The sequence below is a fragment of the Garra rufa genome, chromosome 1 (genome assembly GCF_049309525.1).
Source record: "Garra rufa chromosome 1, GarRuf1.0, whole genome shotgun sequence".
NCBI classification, from domain to species: Eukaryota; Metazoa; Chordata; class Actinopteri; order Cypriniformes; family Cyprinidae; genus Garra; species Garra rufa.
In genome coordinates this window covers 42,410,268-42,428,053 of record NC_133361.1, presented here as the reverse complement: position 1 = coordinate 42,428,053, position 17,786 = coordinate 42,410,268, and the positions used below count along the sequence as shown (strand labels likewise).

Below are 17,786 nucleotides of genomic sequence, written 5' to 3'. Positions count from 1 at the left end.
CCTTTGTTTACTTTTTTTGGTAAAGAAGTAAAGAGTTGGCGTCAGTCAAGGAAACTACCGTGACAGTTTCATCCGTGTGTATTAGAAGTTAAACAAGTGTCGTCATGTTAATTCACAAGAACCTTTGTATAGAGCGCTGAGGCCCCGCCTACCACGCTAGAGAAGCTCCGCCCACCTCGCTTAGAAATACCTGAACCAACCACTCGAACAGGTAAAGGTGTGCTGAACGTTGTGCCTGGAGCCTCACAGGTGAACCGTTTTTCCGCGAGCACAGCTGCCATGGCTGAGTCTCAGCTAGTATGCATGGACGATGAACATGTTAATGTGAAAATACCGGAGTCTAAACCGGAGTTTTACTACAGCGAGGAGCAGCGGGCCGCGCTCGAGCAGCTCTTGAAGAACGGGGATGGCGCGTTCAAGATGCGCCTCAAAGAGGATAATGTTAAAGACTTTCTCTCCGCAAGGGAAGTCAAATGGATGCGGGATACCTTCCAGGAATACGACAGTGACTCGGACACCTGCTGCTCACGGTCGCCCCACGATACGAGTGAAGACTCAGGTGTTCACTCAACCTACTGGCCGACCATGTCTGATACAGAGATCCCTCCGCTGGACATCGGTTGGCCTAGCAACGGCCATTACAAAGGGGTAACTCGGGTGTCGGTTTACACCCACCCACCCAAAAACAACAGTCCGCATATTAAAGAGGTGGTCCGCAGACTCATTCAAGAATCCACAAAGGTAAGCGACCATGGCCGCATGGCCCATTTACTCCTACAACGAAATAGTAGTTTTAGTGTCTAATTCATTTTTAATTGTTTCTTTGAATTACTAGTAGAATTGGTAGAACTATAAATAGGTGAATAATGAGTGGTAATAACTGATGACTAATAAAAAAAAATCCACTAGTAACTATTCATTAATGGTTAGGCTACTTAGTGACCTAATTAGTCATCAGTACTTAAGCATTATAAACTAGTATCAACAGTATCTCAACAAGTAACTATCCCATTGTTACTGGTTAGCTAATGCAATCTTTTGCACAGGTCAAACAAATTAGATAATTAACATGTTTATTTTCTGTTGTTGCTGGTAGCTGTTCAAGTTTTACTAGTAACTAGGGTTTGACATTGACACCGCCAAATGCAGATGGATTTCAGCAGTTGCGGTTAATGACGGAACTTGTGACCATATGGTTTGCTCTTATGTCACAATTTGGTCAGTTACCATAATGCACGGCCATATTGGCAATACTCGGATGTAAACAACGGCATGGATTGCACGGTTAATGTACAACTGAATATGTTGTTCTGCTAATTTATGCTGTCTACACCACAGAAAAAATGTGTGGAAGCTGCTAAATCATATGGAGAAGGACTTAGTAAGCAGGGAAGGGCGTAAATTTACATACAAGCTGTATTAATTAAGATATTGGCCTAATAACAAACACAATGTTGTCAAGATTCTTTCCTTGGAAATCCTGGTTCAGTTTGGCCAACCACAAACACGTTTTGTTCTTTTTTTCCTTGATTTGTTACAAATTTTGACACTCTATAGTACTTCAAATGTTTTTGGAGTGGTCTGAGTGATTAGCACAGCTCAAAACATGACAATAATTGACCATTTTCAGCAGCAATAATCAGTAAAATATTCAAGTTTTGTTTGGTTCAGTGGCATTGTTTTTACATTCAGTGCCACCAATATGGCCGATTGATGATGCGTTGTGAAAATACTTTATAGTTGCTTTATGAATCTACCTATGGAAGCACCAAAATTTCAACAAGAATGATTTTTTTTTTATTTTATTACATTTGCTGTAATTGGCAATAACAAGGTCGTGCCAGTTGAGGCTCGTGCTGCCTGCTTGTGAATCTTCTGATGAAATCAAAACAAATAAACACAACTGCACACAGAAGAAACATACTGCTGTAAAAATGTAGTTATTATTTTTATAACATATTTATAGCCTACTTAAGAAACATGACAGGACCAAGAGCGTGCATTTTCCCTGAAAACCAGCAAGACTGCAAATTTCACATTGATTTTATACAAGATTTCAAACAGGTAGTTAATATTAAGTGTCTTATATTTTAGACACAATATTGTCAATGTTGACTGTTTTTGCTCGATTTGTTAACGAGGATAGTTCCAAACAAAGATCATGGAAGAGTGGTTGCACATCCATGAGCAACAAACAGCGTTGTACCCTTACTGAGTGATTAAGTGTTTTGAATAAACCGGGTGAGATAATGATTAAATAACCCATCAATAAAGACAGCACTTGCTTAGCCATCAGACTGAGTCTTTTGAATGTGTAACTCAGTGACTCACTGATTGATTCAAGGACTCACTCATAAAGACAGTCACTTGCTGCCACCTCCTGGCGGTTTCCTTTTGGAAGCTTATCTTTGCATTTTTTCCAAAATTGTATATTTGTATATTATATTGAGAACTGATTTAAAACACTAATCAGCATAAATGCATTCATACTACATTTCAGCTTCATTAACTTGTCCTCGTAAACTAATCTAAATGCCATTTCGGCTGCATCCCTTTTTTCTGTAATGAAGAGATTTATTTTGTTTATGCTGATTTCATTTGAGTGATAACAGTCCTTTCCACCTTTTATTTCCTGTAAGAGTGGGTGCATACATTTTTACATTTTATGGGTTCTCATCTGCATCCAGCTATTTTTAGCTCTACAAAAGAGCTTGTTTTGCTGCTTGATGTTGCGAATTGGTGTTTTACCTTATTATTTTAATGTATTATCTTAATTATGAGCAAACTGTTTAACCATTTACTGCACATTATTATTATTCTTGTTATTTCCCTACGGCGACTAATGAACCGGAAGTCTCACCAATAGGCTTACTTCCGTGTTAAAGAAAAAGGTGGATAGTGTCTTATATTAAGTGAAATGATTAATAAAATATAACAGTTTGATATGAAAGACAACATATACATTTAATAAGATTGGCTGGGAAATGCTGCTTATGTAGGCAAAAAAACTGACCTGGAAAGTGCATTTTGCAGTTTTCCATCAAAAAATTGTGACCAATAAAAATACTAAGTGACTAGATACTTTGGAAAACCACTAGCTACAGTCAGTGACTGGTGAACAAAAAAGTTAGTCAAACCCTGCTAGTAAGGTATTAGCACTTAATTACTAGTGCATTTCTCACTGTTAACTTGTTGCTTATTAACATGCATATTACTAGTATATTGGTTGTTTATTAGTGCTTATAAAGACCCCTTAATCCAAACTCATACCTAAAATTAACAACTACTCTACTAACTATTAATAAGCAGCGAATTAGTAATTTATTGTGAGAAATCTAATAATTAATAAGTGAATATCTGTTCCCTAAAGTGTTACAGATTTTTCATATGTAGTTGTCCTAGTGGTAACTGAATGGTTAATCGTATATTTTTATTAGACCAATGTTGAGTATCCCCACTGTTTTTATTAAAACATACAACCAGTCATTAAAGAGAGAAAAAAATCAGTGAGGTAAATAGTGAGGTATGAAATGTTACTGCTGGGATAAATACAATGTGTCTGTGTCTGATAAAGAGGTACTTGTATCTAATAAAGATGTGAAATAGATACTCGTTACAAAAACCTTAATAGTAAAATTGGAATAGGAACAATTGGAATACATGGATTACTAGTTGGAAGTGATTTATACTAGTTACTACTATAGAGTACTGAGTAAGTACACTGTAAAAAAGTTTTCACCAGTTTCAACTTAAAAAACTTAAGTTTAGCAGCTGCCTTAAGATTAAAGTTAAATCAACTCAAGTCATTTAAACTCACAAGTTAAATCAACTCAATTTTATTGTAGTAAGTTAAAATGACTTGTAGTTTTAAGCTGATTTTAAGGCAGCTGCTGAACTTAGGTTTTTAAGTTGAATCTGGTGACAACTTTTTACAGTGTACTAACAAATAAAGTAGTAATTATTGTCAGTTTTAAGGAAATATTTTTTTTTCTTCTTTTTGTTATAGTGTCCTGAATTAGGCTACGTCATATTGAAGATGTTTTAAAGATGATGAGGAAGCAGGTGGCCTAAAGCAGCTTAACTGTATAAGTTTATATGGTGCTGTCATCATGACATGTTCTGAAGTTAATCACAAGTCATGTGATAGTGTACTTTCCACTGAGCATGAGATCATCTCTTAAAGTAATTAAGATTTAACTCTGACCGACTCTTTTAAAAGCTACCATAGTAGTGGGAATATGAAAAACGCAATAATAAAATAAAGTTAATAAGAACAAATATTAAGAATTACATTTCATCAGACTTCATTTCGCTGAAGAAGACACTTTTCTGGAGAAACTGCTGAGGCCTAGTCCCTGGGGTTGTGGGTATTTTGGTGGAGTGCTGTTTATTTGTGAAATAGCTCTGAGCTCTTATTTGGAAATCACCCTGACTAAACATTGATCTTTAGTCATACAAAATGATACGAAACAGAAACATTCATTAGCTAAACTGTAAATGAAAAAAGAAAACTGCAAAAGCATAGTTACCTTTTAGTTAAAATCTAAAAACAGGAGTTACAAAACTGATCATTACTAAACAGTTTCTGGCAAAACTGCTACATTCATTTAATTTTATGTAAACAAATGTCGATGTTGATGAAGTAATGATTAAACCTAATGATGGAATTTATTAGCATAATACATGAATAACTATTAAAAAGAAAATATATTTTTATAAAGACCAATTTCCCCTAAAAACACACAAAAATAAGGTAGTATGTATAGAAATATCTCTAATCGTTTTTACAGTATGATGTGTGTCACTGTGAATGAATTTCAGTGAAAAGAATGACGTAATGATCAGTCAGGAAATCACCCTCATATAGCCTTGGGTTTTGTCTGTAAGTGCCTTGTCAATCACACTGCCAGAGGCTTCTAGTCATACCGCTTTGCTACCGGTTTACACACACAATGTGACTTCCTTATCAGTGCAAGTAAGTTATAATAACACACTTCAGGTACAAAGCATTTAAGCTGCCTTCAGTCCACCTCCATGTACTGCAACCCTCAATTAATACAAAAGCCGCAATAAACATTTATAAAATCTTAACTGTGTTTTATTTCAACTTATAATTTAGTTCTACAGTATGTTTCCTCTCACAAATGTCTTACTTATGCCATACTTAACAGATCATTACAATTTTTGGACCTGATTTTAACAGGCCAGCTCTGTTTTGTAACAATGTATAATGAATACAGTAAAGTATGGCAGTTTAATTTAATTGTAGATACACAAACATTTCACTTGTGTGTTTTAGTTTACTGTCGTCACGTCTGTTTGCACCACAAGTACACCCATAAGACTTATTTGTTGGTGGTTGTGGTGAAACTTATCCAAATGCACTTGTCAAACTGAGGTAATGATGTTCTGGCAGGTGCTGCCCTTGTTTTGTTTAGTTGTGTACTTACACTCCTGTAGATTTACTTTTATACAGCAACTCAGACTTTTTTCTAACTAAACTGCTAATTTGTGATTTTACTATTCATCTTTAAGCCCAACTTTTGTCATTTTCTTGCTGTAGAGTATTAGAAGAGCCTCCACCTTATTTTTCAACATGGAAGTAAGCTGTTTTATGTGAATATGCAAGATTTGCGATTCATAAGCGCGGTAGGAAATTAATGAGAAGAAGAAGAAAGCGGCACAGTAAACAGTAAAACTGTTTGCACTACAAACCAGTGTGTTCATAATTAAGACAATACATTAAAATAATATGGTAAGAAACACCAGTTTGCAATATCAAGCAGCAAAACAAGCTGTTTTGTACGGGTAAAAATAGCTGGAAGTGGATGACACTGGAAGCCAGACATATTAAATTTACAAATGGCAGTTTCTGCTCTGTTGGATATTAAGGTCTGACTTAAACATTTCAGAGCCGATTGCTGACTACCGTTTCGTCTTAGTTTCAGGAAATGTGTCAATGTTAGTATTAGACTATGTCTACAGAACGTTGTATTTACATATTATTCAAGTCGTTCCTGACACTCATACATATCTTTGATGTCATCTGAAGCAGGTGGTGCCTTCTCTTGAGGAATTGAGCAGAACATTTCCTTGTGCAAGAAGTTTAAAACGTTTTTGTTTCTTATCTGAAAAATAGTTTACGGTTTGTGTTTTTAAATATGTTTGGCCTAAGCAGAAGAACAGAATCTGTGTTATCCAAGTGATTCATCTGACGCTCCTGTTCAGCTGTTATAGGTGGTTTTCTCTTTAATGCAAATTGCTACGTTTGTTATTTGCATAGTTTTGTCAGAGTCAGTGAGAATGAAGAAAGGATTGAGGCCTAACCTTTGGAGCTTTAAACAAGCTTTGAATTGACCCAATAAATTTAAACTTGTTTTTCCACATCATTAGTTTTTTTGCTGACCTAGTTCACATTTTATTTGTTAAAACGCTGTGGTGTGTGGTTTATTCATAACACATACATGTCCTTTGACCCAGGCTGACTGTTTTGTCTTAGAAGTAACTTGTGACGAATTTTGAGTTTGGACTTTTTCGTCGCTATTGTATATCTGCTCCGCTGTCTTTCTCTATCTGTATGAGATTTCATGTATTCGCTCAAATTGAGACAAACTGCACTGCTGTATTGCAAAGTAAGAGTCGTCAGAAATACCCAATGTGGCTCATTCTCACCTCAAAGCAGATGTAATGATAAGCTAAGTGAATTGGCAAAGTTCTAACCACTGATTGGTTTCACTTGGTTTTCAGTTGGTTGCAGTGGTCATGGACCTGTTGACGGACCTGCTGATCCTGCAGGATCTGTTAGATGCTTCGAGCAAGAGGGGGGTGGCTGTGTACTTGCTGCTGGAGGAGAACGGCTTGCCGCACTTCCTGGACATGAGCAGCAGGCTGCAGATTTCTGCGCAGCACCTGAGGGTGAGTGAGAACAATTGGCTGATACAACAGAAACTGTGTTTTGCAAAAATGAAGCCAATTTTAGGGTAATTATTTTGTGCCATTATTTAAATGAAACCAATTTTAGGGCAATTATTTTGTAGCATTATTTTTCATTTCCCCCATATAATTAATAAAATAATGCAAACAAACAAACAGGCTTCTATCCTCACTGCCATAATTAAAAAAAAGTGAAATATTTGTTGTACTGGTTTTAATTTATGATTTTAAGACAAAAATACTTAAAATGCCTGTATTTTAGCAAAAAGAATGATTAATGAAAATAATAGGAATAGTAAAAGTAAAACATCAGGACGCAATGTGGCAATGCAAATTGGAGATCATGAAAGCTAAATTGCCCTTGAATAATGTCACAAAGCAATATATTTTAGTAACACAGACTTCATTTTTAATTGTGATTAATTAAAATTGAATTAATGATAATATGTCACTAATATCACTGTATACGATATGACGATAACAATCAAATAAACTAATGTTTTTTTTTGTATTGTATATATTATATAATATTTTTATTTATTTGACATGTTTTATATGTACAATACAATATATTATTATTATTTCTTATTTAAAATCAAACAAACAAAAACAGGAAATTCTGGTTAACTTAAATGCTGAGACCATGGAGTTTAAAGACAAATCTTAACTTAAAGTTTACTTATGTTTACTTATGTAAACTTTTAAAGGATTAGTTGACCCAAAAATGAAAATTCTGTCATTACTCACCTTCATGTCGTTTGAAACACGTAAAACCTGTTCATCTACAGAACACAAATTAAAATAATTCTGATGATATCCATGAACTTTCTGTCCCTGCATAGACGGCAACACAACTGACACGTTTAAGGCCCAGAAAGGTAGTAAGGACATTATTAAAATAGTCCATGTGACATCAGTGGTTCAACCTTAATTTTATGAAGCTTAAACAATACTTTTTGTGTGCAAAGAAAACAAAAACAATTTTACAGTTTCTTCTCTCTCATGAGTACCATGATGCATGTGGTGTTCTGACGTAGAACCCAGATGTGCTGCGCCTGCGAAGACACATGCTGTCTTCGTAAACATGTCTGAAAATTTTGACAAGAGGATGACTTGCATTTTTTTTGCCCTGCCTTACTTGTTTGAACCAGAATATTCAGACAATAAACTCAAGGCCTGTTTACGCTAGTGCGTTTTCGTTTAAAAAAAAAAACATTTTAGAATGAAAACGATCTTAGTCTACACTTTCAAAATTCCTAAATTTTGGTCTGTTTACACTGAATCGTAACACCAGAGTTTTCAATCTAAAACGGGATCTGCAGTTTTCGAAAAGTCTCTGTTTCTATGGTCGAAACACTAGAGTAGTGGAAACAACAGGTGTAACCGTAGCAAAAGTTTTCATATTTTTTCAGATTTGTCATCCTTTACTATCAAAATGCTTGCTACAGATGCGAAAATGCAGAAAATCTAACCTGACCTGATTGTTTTTATGACTGATTAAAGTTTCAGAGGCAGTGTGTAAATGTGATTCAAACAACTTGAGGCTGTATTTATTTTTTTAACATGCAAAAATCAGTGTGCAATGACCTTAAGAGAGATTTTATGTCAGAACGCTGACCACCACACAAATGCTTTGTGATACTCTCATGAACGTGTGTTGAAGACTGACACTGAAGAGAAGAAATCGTTGAATGAAGCTCGTAGCTTCATAACATTATGGTTGAACCATCGTTGACTATTTTAATGATATCCTTACTACCTTTCTGGGCCGCGAACGGGGTAGTGTTGCTGTCTATGCAAGGTCAGAAAACTCATGACTTTTATAAAAAAAAACATCTTAATTTGTGTTCCAAAGATGAATGAAGGTCTTAGGTGTTTGGAACTACATGAGGGTGAGTAATTAATGACAGAAATTTTATTTTTGGTTGATGTATCCCCTTAACTTCTACTGTCTTGGGAAAATAAAAATCAGTGTCTGTTCTTTAACCCATATCTATTTATATTCCTTAACACTAGCCATTAATAAACCAACATGATCCATTTTTCTCTTTTAGTCTTAACTCTCTTTTTGTGATAACACAATGCTAGTTAAAGTGAAGACGTGTTATCAAAACATCATCATGTGTGTAGCTTAGCAGTATTCAGACGTGCCTTATCAGGCTTTTCTGGAAGAGAAGACAAACATGAACACGTGACTTGCCATATCACAGATAAATGCACAGACTGTCAGCTGATCTTTAAAGGGATCTGTGTGAACTTGAAACTCTGGATGATTTTGGAGCTGTTGCCACAGGGTTCAGCTGACTTCCTGGTCCGCTGTGAACACACATAGCAGTGCTGTAGAATGAAACCCAGCGCTTTCCGCAAGACTGCCCCAAATACTGCCGATCTCCTTGAGATACACTGCCAACAAGCCTTATCTATGTGGATTGTTTTATATAGGACACTAGGGCTTTTCAGCTGACACTTTACACTGAGCAATAGAGTCAGATAATTCAGCATTGTTGTTTCCTGAAAGAGGATCTGCAGATTTCAACAGAACTAAGAAAAAAGGCAACTTGATCTCATTTAGCTGAGTTGTGGAGTGCTCTCATCTCTCACGCTTCTGCTTTTTCCTCGTCTATGCCAACCTTACACTCAAAGTCTTTTGTCACTACAGTATTCCTTTCTTTTGAGTCCTCAGTGTGCAAATGAAATCGCCACACCTGTGTGTGCAAGGATTTTTTCCCTTAACCTCTCACTACCAACTTCACCTTGGATATTTGCCCATGTCAGGTGTGTTGCTCTGACTCCTTATGCCTTTTGTGAAATCAAGCTTTCCCACCTTATACCAAAAGCCACGCCAAGAATAATAACTATAAAGATAATAGTAATTGTATCGTCCACACCAACATACTATAATGTTTATTATCCTAAGCACGGCAGTTTTGTTGTCTGCTTCTTTAAATTGTATCTCAGATTGTGACACCAATGAGTTCTTGGGTGAAGTTTAAAGCAGACATCTTTTAATGTGTGTCAGACACTGTGATATAGATCTTAGCTAAGACTTTGCTCACAGTTGGCTGGGTGTTTTAACCAGTCCGTGTCTGTTTTGACATTCTCATTTACACACATAATTGAAATGAAACTGCAAGAACCAGGTTCTTGTGTTAATGTTGGCTATATTGTTCAGTTAATAAAACCTTGTGAGTCTTGAGTTGGTTGTGACTGGATAAAACAGATCTTTTTTATTTGTTAGGGCAAAACTTTCACAATTCTGATTGTAACTTAAATGAAATGATTAATAATAAGATATTTTTCTCTCACATGTGCCAATGATATCAGTTGCTGTGCTCCTCTTGTTCCAAAGATGAATGTTCAATATTGTAATTATTTTACTATATAGACTCAAAATCTTTTTTCATACATGCACACAAACAAAGTGTTATCCTGCGTTTGGATGCCTGATGTTATTGAACATTATTGTATGAGACCGTTTATTAGTAATTATACAAAATACATTCATTAGTAATTATACAGAATGCAGTAAAAATGCATTATTATAGGGCTGTCATTAACGATTATGTTGGTAATCGAGTAATCGGTCGATTACTGTGATGATTAATTGAGTAATCAGATAATTATCATTTATTCTTTTGAGGTAATAAAAATAGACCTAAGCAAACAATAGCCTTTAAAATGAGTTAAAATACATATATAATAACAATAAGGCAATAACAATTGGTTCAATTTAAGTATCAAAAGCAAGTAATCATATGGTTTTATTAAACAAAACTGTGAAAATACATAATGTATTAAAAACAATAGAGCTATTGAACATTACGCATTATAACAAATGACTACAGAGGGTGGCAACAGCCTGACGATCGTAATATTTGGACTTTTATTTACGATAAAAATTCTCTCATTTCTTGAATATGTGGACATCAAAACGTGTAAAGTCAGAGTGAGGGTCTGAGCTTTTATTTAGAAACCACAATGAATATTTAGCATATTAAGAAAAATAAGGATGTATTCTTCTGTGTTTGCGTATGTTTATAAATTATTTACCTTACAAATATGATAAAATGTTGCTTTCACAGATGGACGTTATAATAAGCCCAAACTCACAGAAATATGCGGAGATGGAGTTTGTAAATGATAACTGTTTGTGTGGAGCAGCATTTACTGTGAACTGTGGCGCTCTGAAATGCACGTTACATACACGCATGTAAATAATTAAAGCGGATATATTAAATCTGAATCGTATATTTATTTAACTAAATCGTAGCATTATGCTTTATTATGATATTTAAACACTTCCAGTATTTTGAAGGTTACTTGACACTGGCAAATTGCAGTAGAGGATTTTTAAAAAATCAAGTACTCTAACTAAATCAAGGTGACAGCCCTACAATATTTTAAATGGTGTGGAGTGAGATTTCCAATGTGTCTTGGACAGCAAAAAAAATGATGCAGTGTACACACGGCTTCAAAAATTATTTTCTTTCTTTCTGCTCTTCCAGAACCTGCGGGTGCGAACTGTGAGGGGTTTCAGCATGCCGCTGTCCTTTGGTCGTCTGCCAGGATCACTGTGCTCAAAGTACATGATGGTAGATGGAGAGAAAGTGATGTTTGGGTCATACAGGTTAGTATACAGACAAAACAGTAGGTCTTGCAGTTTTGTTCACATTTGTGGAATCTGTTTACTTTTTCATTATTACATTTGCTATATTCTTCCTATTTTTGTAGTTTTACATGGAGTTCCTCCAGGATGAACCGCAACACAATTACTGTGATGTCAGGACAGGTAGTCGACTTCTTCGACAATGACTTCAGAGAGCTGTATGCCGTGTCTGATAAAGTAGACCTCTATCGTGAGTTTCACATCAGCAAGCCCGCCCTGCCTGTTCCTGTGCTGAAAACGCCAGCGGAACCCAACAAACTCACAGTTCCTGTATCCACGTCACGCTTCCAGATCTCTGTAGGGGACACCAAACAGGCTGACCTAAAAGTGCCTGCACATAAATACCATAATCCTAAGTACTCTTTAGTCGTTGGTAACAGTCTCGGTGTAACTGGCTCCCTGCAGGATCTTACTAAGCTGAGAGACTATGTTGACCATTCCTCTGTGAATAACATAGAAAAATTAACCTACACCAATGGGGATAGTGGACATCCACAGTCCCCTACATCCCCAGATGGGACAGAGGATGGCAAGGACGATGGTAAGAAGCCTTCACTGTTTGGTTCTAAAAAGCAGCGCTCTTCCTTCCGGCATTTCTTGAAAGGCAGAGAAAAAAACCAGACTCCAGACACTCTCTCTAAAACAACCCATCAAGGCACAGATGCAAAACAGATCAGTCATAAAGACACTAAGATTACCAGCAACTCCAAGGAACCATCTTGGTTGGCCAATCATATTAACGAGCAAGAAGAATTACCCAAACACATTACTCCCGTTTCTCGCAAGATCTCAGACGCTGATAGCACTGGGGAAGCTGAAGACACTTTTGAGTTTATAGAGAATCCACCACAGGTGAAGTTCAAAGTCAAGAAGAACAAAATGGGTCCAAGGAGTGTTTCTCTTCAGACTATTGCCACAGAAGGCGATGATGGTAAGTATCCTGACTATAATCATTAGGGGTTCAAGTGCGTAGTAATTGTTAGAATGGCCAATTATCAGCAATCTCCACATAAAACTAATCATGCAAACCAAAGCGTAGGTCGTAAAGACTTGAAACTTGGAGGGATTGTAGTACTCACACCGCCTACATTGTCACTAAGACTTGCCCAATAGGCCTGATAGGGGTGCATCAGCAATCAAAAGTACGAAATCACTCATAAATACTAAACCATAAGTCACAGACTCAGTTGTTTTATGTCGTTGGAATTCTTGGCTCACGTCGGACAAAACACATTTTGTCTCTGATTCGACTGATAGCGTTGTGAAATTTTCAGGTATTTTGGATTTTTTGAAAAACTTTTGTGAACTAGTCCTAGGTTTTTCGCCTGATCGTAACCAAAACAGTGATTTTCTGGAGAGTGACTATCAAGAAAAAAAAAAAAAAAAACTTTAGACTCACTGCCGCATTAGAAAATGGCAGGGCCACTTTTAGTAAAATGCCTATAACTCCTGAACGGAATAAGATATCTTCGCCAAATTCAGAACACATATGTAAGAGCTCAATCTGAGTTTTACCGTTTTTAAATCCATTCAGCCGTTCTCCTGTTCTGGCGATATCACTTTTAGCATAGCTTAGCATAGATCATTGAATCCTATTAGACCAATAGCATCGCGTTCAAAAATGACCAACGAGTTGACCAGGAAGTTTGCTGCCGTAATATGTGACCCTGGACCACAAAACTAGTCATAAGTAGCACGGGTATATTTGTAGCAATAGCCAAAAATACATTGTATGGGTCAAAATTATCAATTTTTCTTTTATGCCAAAAATCATTAGAATATTAAGTAAAGATCATGTTCCATGAAGATATTTTGTAAATTTTCTACCATAAATATATAAAAACTTGATTTTTGATTAGTAATATGCATTGCTAAGAACTTCATTTGGACAACTTTTAAGTTGATTTTCTCAATATTTAGATATTTTGCACCCTCAGATTGCAGGTTTTCTAATAGTTGTATCTCTGACAAACATTGTCCTATTTTAACAAACAATATATCAATGGAAAGCTTATTTACTCAGCTTTCATGTGGCATAAGAATCTCAATTTTGACAAATTTACACTTACGACTGGTTTTGTGGTCCATGGTCACATATGGCCGAAGCAGGCAGAGTAATATCACGCAGCGCCTGAAATTAATTCCCAGTTAGGTAGCTTCTAATGTGACCGGCGTGATATTACTGCGCCTGCTTCGGCCATATTACGGCAGCAAACTTCCTTGACTATTACGCCGGAATGGGAGTGTAGTTCCTAATCTTATCAGCCAAGAAAATCGCAGCTTTACATTTTTCGCCGGTATTAGTACACGATATAACTACAGAAGAGTCAAGTTTTAAACAGGACAAATATCGAAACTCATTGGTCATTTTTAAATGTGATGCTATTGGTTTAATAGGATTCAATGATCTACGCTAAGCTATGCTAAAAGTGATATCGCCAGACCAGGAGAACGGCTGAATGGATTTCAAAACGGTAAAACTCAATTTATTAACTCGGGGGGAGTTGGAGAATGAGCCTATTTCCCAAAAAAGTGGAGTGTACCTTTAACCTTTGGGAAGCTGCATTTAGAAAAGGGGCCTGTTCTAATTTACCTAAAATCCTATAAAGCCTAAAGGAAATCGCAAAACTTCATGAAACCTGGTGAGCACATGTGACAGTTGATTCTAAACATGCAAAGTCTTAAGGAGATCGGACCACAGCTGGCACTATGACAGTCGTAAACGTTAAAAAAAACATAATATTTATATGGTAAATTACCCGGATTTGAATAACTGATTTAGGTAGTTACCGACTGGCTAAATAATGTTTTTTTTTTTTTTTTTATGTGCTTGCAGCTAAATTGTTTTTTGTTTCTTTTGTTTTGCTTTGAGTAGTGCAATGGTTTCATGTACAGTTTGGGGAAGAATTACATTTTAATTTTCAGATAAAAATTGTGATGCAATTTAAAATGTGAAATTCTAGGTTTGCTTGTTTGTTGCGCTACACAATTTGTAGTAAAACAACCAGATTTTGTAGATATATATCAACATTACATTTTAATTTACATTGCTATAAATAAATTATAGTCTTAATTTCTTTATTTGCCAACGTTTAACCATAAACTTTTATTTTCATGGAAAGCAACAGGGAGCCCTTAAAGCTTCCTTTTTAAGCACTTCTCATTACAGGAAGTGTGAGTAGATGGTTGGCACATGTTGTGTTCTCAAATGCACATTAAAGTGCTCAAGTGGAGCAGCATTGAGATGCTGCAAACGTATAAGAATGCAGTGCTGCGCTTCACTCTAAAACATGCATTGCATCTATTTATTTATTTAAATTGCAGCCTTTATGATTTAAGCTATATCAGTTTTGTTTACATTAACTGTGCAGCCCTGTTTTTGTTTTTAAGACTTGTTTGACATCTTTTGTTTCTTTTTAGGCCCGAGAGGGCGGAGGCGTAACCAGAAAAAGGCCTGTATTCAGTCCTGAGGTGTCTCTGCGAGAGGAGCCAACAACAACGTGTGCTTAAACTGTAGGTCAGGACTTTGGATGCTAGGACAGGTTTCAATAAGAATATTAATAATGTATGCTGTAAAAAAGAGGACATTTTCTTGATTGTGTTAAGTTTGGACAAGATGTGTATAATGATTTTTTCCCTTTAAATAATATTGATTCAGCTGTCAGCTGAAAAACTAAGTATTGGTGCTGTGTTTTTAAAGGGAAGTGAGATTGTTTGAACAACCTCCAAAATGCTGCTGACACTGCAAAGAGCTGGTGTCAGAAAAAAAAAATGACTGAAATATAGTGCGCATACAGTGATCAGGTGGACTGCAGAGAGCTTTGAATGTGAGAGTCTGAAAATGTAGCATGTTACACATATTTCCTGTTCAGCAGATCTTTGCACTGCATGTTTACTCAGTCTTAATCAGTTGCACTTACCCAATCCTCAGTCCTCAGAGTCATAAAGGAAGGAGGGAAAAGCTCCATTGCAAAACTGACAGATGACAAGATGAAAACATGCCTGATCAGTTACCATTAAAGGTGCGGTCATGTTTATCATTGCTCTGCAAAATTTAAATTTCATTTCAATAGGAATCTGTAAGATTGGTATTTTGCTTGAGGGAGAAAAGATTCCCCAAGCAGATTTAATTTGATCACATGAAATAGCTCCATTGGTGTTTAAGCTTTTTGCCTTTGAAATTTTGTTATGTAATGGTCATCTTAATTTAGTTTGTTATAAAAAAGATCAATCCAGCAATGTAAAATTCAAGGCTTTATGTTTGCGTGGAATGAATACTACACTTTTAATACTTCATAAATATTAATTTCTGTACTGTTCTTTTAAGAATTCAGATAGAACACATTCTTGACTTTAGAGATGTAAAACAAAACAGAGGAATGTATAAAAATGTCTTGCGAAGGGTTTTATATTAATAAGCTGATCTGTTTTGCATGTTTACATGAACAATAACAAAGAAGCACAGTGGAAGGCAAAAACGTGTTCTGACAAAAATGTATGGCGCTTGGAAACAGATGTTAAGCAACTGATTTTTAGACCAAAAGTGCCAATAAATACAATAAATACATTGATGTTTCTTATTTCTTTTCATCTAACCTCAGAAGATGTGCTTCCTGAAAGAAAAGACAATAAGTCTAATTTGCCAAATGTGAGTTTAATCAGATTTAATTGTGAAGTGGCTAACAGCTACTTTTACGCAAGTCATCAGGTTTATTATGACTGTAGATGTGAGCGGTCAAACATCATTAGGGGTTTTGATATTTAAAAATTAGTATCATGCCAAATTTTTAAATTAAAGAGATAGTTCACCCAAAAATGAAAATTCTGTCATTAATTACTCACCCTCATGTTGTTCCAAACCCATAAGTCCTTCACTTACCTTCAGAACACAAATTAAGATCTTTTCAGGATGAAATCCGAGAGCTTTCTGAATCTGTATAGACGCAACATAACTGACATCAAGGCCCAGAAAGGTAGTAAGGACATAGTTAAAATAGTCCATCAGTGGTTCAACCGTAATGTTATGAAGCAACGAGAATACTTTTTGTGTTCAAAGAAATCAAAAATAGGGACTTTATTCAACAATTTTCTTCTCTTCCGTGTCGTCTTCACTGCATATTCACAAGAGTACCACAACGCACAACCTATGCAGGGTCAAAAAGCTCTTGTGTTACATCAAAAATATTTAAAATTATGTTCCAAAGATGAATGAAGGTCTTATTTATGTCAGATGTAATGTATGACTGAATTTTCATTTTTGGGTGAACAATCCCTTTAAAGGAACAGTTCACTTTTTTTTGGAAATAGGCTCATTCTCCAACTCCCCCCGAGTTAATAAGTTGAGTTTTACCGTTTTGAAATCCATTCAGCCGTTCTCCTGTTCTGGCGATATCACTTTTAGCATAGCTTAGCATAGATCATTGAATCCTATTAGACCAATAGCATCACATTCAAAAATGTTTCGATATTTGTCCTGTTTAAAACTTGACTCTTCTGTAGTCATATCGTTTACTAAAACCAGTGGAAAATGTAAAGCTGTGATTTTCTAGGCCGATAAGATTAGGAACTACACTCCTATTCTGGCGTAGTCAAGGAAGTTTGCTGCCGTAATATGGCCGAAGCAGGCGGAGTAATATCACGCAGCACCTGAAATTAGTTCCCAGCTAGGTTAGCATTTGCACATGTGCTGCGTGATATTACTGCGCCTGCTTCGGCCATATTACGGCAGCAAACTTCCTTGACTATTACGCTGGAAGGGAAGTGTAGTTCCTAATCTTATCGGCCAAGAAAATTGCAGCTTTAAAATTTCTGCCAGTATTAGTGCATGATATAACTGCAGAAGAGTCAAGTTTTAAATAGGACAAATATGGAAACTCGTTGGTCATTTTTGAACGTGATGCTATTGGTCTAATAGGATTCAATGATCTATGCTAAGCTATGCTAAAAGTGATATCGCCAGAACAGGAGAACGGCTGAATGGATTTCAAAACAGTAAAACTCAACTTATTAACTCGGGGGGAGTTGGAGAATGAGCCTATTTCCAAAAAAAGTGGAGTGTTCCTTTAATGCAACAACTTCTTGGCCCTAGAAAGTGAAGTATATAGAAAAACTAACTGCTTGATAATATACTGAACATTTGTGCTATATTGCTGATTTTATTATTCTCCCAAACACAGTTTTGGGATTA

The 17,786-nt window shown here is 36.0% G+C and overlaps 1 protein-coding gene across 1 annotated transcript; it reads left to right on the top strand.

Moving 5' to 3' along the window:
• The first annotated feature begins 230 nt into the window (after nt 1-230).
• fam83fa (family with sequence similarity 83 member Fa) lies at nt 231-16,166 on the top strand. The gene is made up of 5 exons (XM_073832577.1): nt 231-741; nt 6,748-6,915; nt 11,439-11,560; nt 11,665-12,530; nt 15,020-16,166. The coding sequence occupies exons 1-5, from the start codon at nt 280-282 to the stop codon at nt 15,067-15,069; spliced, it is 1,668 nt and encodes a 555-aa protein (XP_073688678.1). The 5' UTR covers nt 231-279; the 3' UTR covers nt 15,070-16,166.
• Nucleotides 16,167-17,786: the final 1,620 nt, after the last annotated feature.